Source organism: Arachis ipaensis, chromosome B06 (assembly GCF_000816755.2).
Source record: "Arachis ipaensis cultivar K30076 chromosome B06, Araip1.1, whole genome shotgun sequence".
Lineage (NCBI taxonomy): Eukaryota > Viridiplantae > Streptophyta > Magnoliopsida > Fabales > Fabaceae > Arachis > Arachis ipaensis.
Genome location: NC_029790.2, coordinates 133,320,716 through 133,326,129, shown reverse-complemented (window position 1 = coordinate 133,326,129; position 5,414 = coordinate 133,320,716). Strand labels below are relative to the sequence as shown.

Here is a 5,414-nt window from a genome sequence, read left to right as displayed (position 1 = left end):
TTTTTTTATTGAAACAAACTAGTCTTTGACTAAAAAAATTATTAAATTAAGGATTAATCTTTACATACAAGTGATTTTGCTATACAAGTCTTACAAATTCTCTAATTGATATTATGTTTAAACGCACTTGTTATGCACATATGTTTCACGCGCCTCTAACAGATTTTTAATTTTTGAAAGGATTCCGTTTCTTTTTTTTTGAATTTTTTGCCTTCTCTTTCTCCTTCTTCATTTACGTGCTTTTCTCTCTTTGTTCTCTTTCTTCGTTATTCTTGATTTCCATTGTTTTTTGACATCACGCTTTGAAATCGTTTTTGAAAATAATGGATAATTCAACTTTAGATTATCAGATGAACTAGTGCGTGAACCTTGCCTGTGAAATTTACTGTTAATTCTTCATTGTTTGAATTGAATCTAATGTACTAGTTCTGTTTAGAATTAATATAATCTTGTCCATTTTATATCAGACATTCGGGTATAGATCAGGAATATTTGGGTATATTTTTATAAAAGTTTAGGTGTATTTACAGTTTATGACTTTTTATCTGACGGAGGGTGAATTATCTTATTCTTTTAGTTGAATTGTTTTAGTTTCTGTTTAGTTATGATTCATGAATCTGGTTTTTATTATTTTTTATGATGGTTTTATAGTTGTATTTGCATTCTATAGTTTATGCTTGTTTTAATATGGTGTATTTTAGGTGTATTTTGCCGCCCTTGCTGACTTTGGTGGATACACGTATCATTTCTGTATCTGCAACAAATTTGGGTGTAAAAACGAAGATACTTGGGTGTATTTTTTATTCTGATGAGTTCTGTATAATTCAGAACTCTTCCTCTTCCTCCTCATCTTCTGCTGCTTCTTCTTCTTCATCTTCTTATTTTATATTCTCATAATTCTTTTTGGGGGGCAAAAATTATTTGCATTTTATAGTTTATGCTTGTTTTAATATGGTGTATTTTGGGTGTATTTTGCAGTCCTTGCTGACTTTGGTGACTGATTTTAGTATACACGTAACATAACTCATTTATGTATCTGCAGCAAATTTGGGTGTAAAAGTGAAGATATTTGGATGTAATATGAAGATATTTGGGTGTAAAACGAAGATACTTAAATGTATTTTTTATTCTGATGAGTTCTGCATAATTCAGAACTCTTCATCTTCCTCCTCCTCATCTTCTGCTGCCTCTTCTTCTTCATCTTCTTATTTCATATTCTCATAATTCTTTTTGGGAGGAAAAAATCAAACAAAGAAGAAAAAAATATATAATATTGCAAAATCAAAAGAAGAAGGAGGAGAAACACGACGATGAAGATGAAACACGCGAAGAAAAAAGAAGAGAAACACAAAGAAGGAGAAGAAGAAGGAAGAAGAGGAGAATGAGGAGAAACGCGAAAAAAAATGACAATTGTGATTTTCATCGAGGAAGAAGAAGAAGAGTCATTCATAATGGTGAGTAGCACGCTTTGAAAACAGGAAGTGGTTGAGTAACGTGCGTGTATTTACTCTTGAATGTGGGAGTGTAATGCACGTGTGTTTTGTTGGGCTTGTGCCAACTTGTAAGACTTGTAAGCAAAAAAAACTTGTATGTGTAGCATACCTGTTAAATTAATTCTCAATCTTTTAAAATATCAAACAAGTTAACAAATATATGGACAAAGCAGATGTTATGTAATGTATCCTTGTATCATTTCATCATCAACATCATCATTATTATTATTTAATCTTCTATTAGATTCAAGTAGTCCCAATATCCAAATACAAAAGATTTTTCGCCCATAACGAAAATATATTCATTTTATGGCCGTGTTCTCTTTGTTGTTAAACAATTAAGTCTGACGCCTTCTGTAAAAAAGGTTACAAATCCTTGTAACAAGTTACAAACTATTACTACTTGCATGATTAAAAATATCATTACCATTCATATTATTTTCAACTTTACAGTGATTTCAATGCTACTACATATACTGTTTCTACATGAGAATAAAAGTTATGTACAGAATTATAGAACTTACTATTGAGTATATTGTTCACTCCTTCCCTCCAAATGAATGCAAGGAAGGTCCATGATTCATAATTCTTCAATCTTCATTAATAAGCTCTCATGTATTATTGTTGAAGATCAGGTTCGCCGCAAAAGGCGTCCGGTTCAAATGATTTTGCAGATTCATCACTGTAAACTCCAGGTATGACCCGATCTCTGATTTCTTTTGATGATTGATAACTTTGGTCCCCATTGATGTTGAAGAGAATAAGAGCAAATACAAGTAATGATGTTCCCAAACTGACTAGAGTGATTTTCAATCTGTTGAGGACAGGCTTGACCTTAAACATAACAAAAGATTCTTAGTGAGTTAATTGTTATTCAACAAAACATTATCCACTTCTTGTTTTTGGAACTCATTATGAACTGTTGATGAGATAAATGGAAACCATTGCTTGTGAAATAGAACCATATATGCAAAGCAAATAACAATTTCCACATACACAAGTAGAAGATGACTAGCATAACTGAAGTTTCAACTTGATAAGGCAATTGCCATGTGACATGTCTTTTTCAGTCACAACTCACAATAATGATTCTAGCTGCTCTACAAACATAATCTCAAGAATTATCTGTTCCCAAAGAAAGCAAGAATATATAAAAGTAACGAATTGGTGTATAGAAGTAGCAATAGTTTAATAGAATGCTTACAGAAAATGATCCTAAGAGTCTGTCCCGAGCCAAAATTTCAGCAGTTTTCACCCATATCTGTTCAGAAACAACAATCAATTCGGATAAATGACTTCTTCAAAATGCCTCAAACATTCCAATAGTAATGTAAATTTGTTTTGTAGATGCCACTCAAAGTTAAACAAAGAGGCATTAGAACCTAACCCACATATAGAAGAGAGAAAATAAAGGGAGAGAGAGAGAAGAGAAGAGAAGAGAACATACCTGGCCATCATACCACCCTGTCTCCTCATCTGAAATATCAAGAGGTTGATTATCAGAAAGTATATTCCCAAATTTCTTCACAAGATTGAATAATCTTCACGGTAATTATCAGAAAACAAACAATTATCAACTAGGAAGACAACCTAGAAATTTTGTCCTACTCACATTGGTCATGTCTCTTGAATTTATTTGAGAACAAAATATTGGTAGTTTTGAAGAAATCACAAGGTTTTTTGTTCATGCTAACTCAATTGAACCACTTAGCAAAGTATTACTATTATACTCTACATAGAAAATAAAGAAATTATATGTTCTTCCCATAAGGATGACTTAGTAATTTTAAGCAGCATCCTCGTCCTACTAAACCAAGATTGCTTATTACCTTAGTCCAACATTTGCAAGATAAAAAAAATAAACAATTTGTGCATAGAAACAAAGAAAAGTTCTCTAAGTAGACAAAAAGGTGCTCTACACATCCCAGCTTATGAGTGGTTAATAATTCTGATAGAAAAACTTTCAAGTGTACCAGTATACTAGTGTTTCAGTAATTTTTAACCGTTATCTTAATTATAAAAAATATATATAATATATATAATTAAGATCAGTGGTTAAAATTCACTGAAATACCGGTGTACCAATATAAGTCAAAACTTTCCATTCTGGTAAATAACTTTTGACAAATATATGAAAAAATATACTCTATTAGGACGGAAAAATGATGGTCACAATGATATATATCTTTCGGAGACTAAACTAGTGTAAAAAAATTTCCACAAAACAAACTGATATTACATACATCTTTAGGGAACTAAATCACTAATTTATTCCCAAACATATTTTGAAGGGGAGCTTGAAGTTAAGGTTGAGTTGTTTGACATGAAGGTCATAAATGCAAGTCATAGAATCTGCCACTTACGTAATTATCATATTAGGCTGTCTAAATTACACGCAAAATAATCCCACATTACATTCTTTGGGTGCGTCCCTCTCCCAGACCCTGCGTTAACAAGAGATGCTTGTGCACCGAACTGCCTTTATTCCCAATATATTCTAGATTCCAAGACCATCTTAAGTTACTTTTCATTCAAGACTTTTGCAAGAAGTTATTTTTTTACTAAATTTCTCATAATGCCTTAGTTAAGCAATAAACAAACAAATTAACAAAATGGGAAAGCAGTGAAAATGATTAGAGATAGAAAAGGAGTGGCAAATTGAGAATTACACCAAGCAAGAAGCAAGTTGCATATTTGAAACTAAGAGAAGAGAAGAAAAGAGTAGTGAGTAATTACATTCAACAGTGGCACTGAGCAGTCGGTTGCCAACATAAGCCCAACCGAGATACATCCTCATGACGGCAAGCGTCACAACCAAGATACCGCTGGAGGCGCCGCACAGCACCCTCTCCAGCGGCTCCGATTCCGCTCCCACCGTGCCGAACCACGCCACAGGGAGGCCCACAAGCACCGTAAACGACGCACCGAGAGCGAAGAGGCGGGACGCGTACTCGACGGGGTCGCCGGCGGCCCAGGAGAAGGGGAAGGAGGTGGAGAGAGAGTTGTACTCGTTGATTGGCTGCTGGCCACGAGGGACGGGGCACTGTGTTTCGGGAGCGGGCGCTGGCGGGTTGTTGCTGCTGCTGCTTCTTCTGAAGAAGGAGGAGACAGGCAATTGGTGGTGGCCGGAGAATGGTGAGAGGAACCGTGGTGTGGTGGCGAAGGGAATCGATTTTGTTTGTTGAGGTGCTGCTATTGTGATGGTGATGGTGCTGAGGAGTGGTGTGGTGGACATTCTTGTTGGAGCAACCAACACCAACAGTATGCCTTTTCCGGTGTTCGTAGTTTAGTTATATGCAATTAATAGATATTAATAATTTTAGGTTTATATCCAATAAAAGATGGGATAAATCCTAAACTTCCACTCCACCCACTGGTATACCTCAAAATATGATCGCTTAATTTTACATTCTTTGGTGATAAAAAACATATCATGACTATTTCGAAATAAAACATGAAACCACACTAATATGTCTTCTCATGAGAGAGATGAGAATTTGGGAATTGCCACTCCTGATAACCATTAAATTAGAGCAACATGTATACACTTGCCCAGCCAAGAAAATCTAAAGCTGAGTTAAGATAGAAAGTAACTAAATGCTTTTTCCCTCGTCATTTTCCTGTTGTTTCTTTTTTCTTCTTTTCTTTTTTTTTTTTTATACATTTTCCACAATAACCTGAAGAGATCAAATGTTTACAATTTCAAATTTACGACCTCTACGGACAAAGAATAATTTTGTACTCTTTTCTTTCTCTTTTGTTTACTTCTTTACTTCCCATTGGGGATTTCTTCAAATGTAACTACTGCAACTAAACCTCCACTGCACTTATGCAGTTTCACTTAGGAGGGTCTCTGCTCTTTTTTTCTGAAGGGGTTGTGCCCAGTTCCCACTTTTGAATGAACTGGCACTTTCCACTGTT

At 34.7% G+C, this 5,414-nt stretch overlaps 2 protein-coding genes across 3 annotated transcripts in view; both read right to left on the bottom strand.

Moving 5' to 3' along the window:
* LOC107605506 (uncharacterized protein ycf36) overlaps window positions 1-4,837 on the bottom strand; it is a 5,570-nt gene extending 733 nt beyond the window's left edge. The window contains exons 1-4 of one of the 2 annotated variants that reach the window (XR_001612526.2): window positions 4,230-4,837; window positions 2,941-2,969; window positions 2,698-2,754; window positions 2,018-2,327 (exon numbers count right to left, since the gene is read on the bottom strand). Coding sequence is in view for 1 of the 2 variants with exons in the window: in XM_016307398.2 (XP_016162884.1) it covers window positions 2,112-2,327; window positions 2,698-2,754; window positions 2,941-2,969; window positions 4,230-4,728 (801 nt within the window). In the remaining variant the exon portion in view is untranslated. Of the gene's footprint in view, window positions 1-1,755; window positions 2,328-2,697; window positions 2,755-2,940; window positions 2,970-4,229 lie in introns of those variants that run through there. The other variant, XM_016307398.2, reaches the window with a different exon arrangement.
* The window catches only part of LOC107605504 (serine/threonine-protein kinase EDR1), a gene marked incomplete in the record, with an annotated part of 9,432 nt that continues 9,007 nt past the window's right edge, over window positions 4,990-5,414 (bottom strand). The window contains 1 exon segment of the mRNA XM_016307396.2: window positions 4,990-5,408.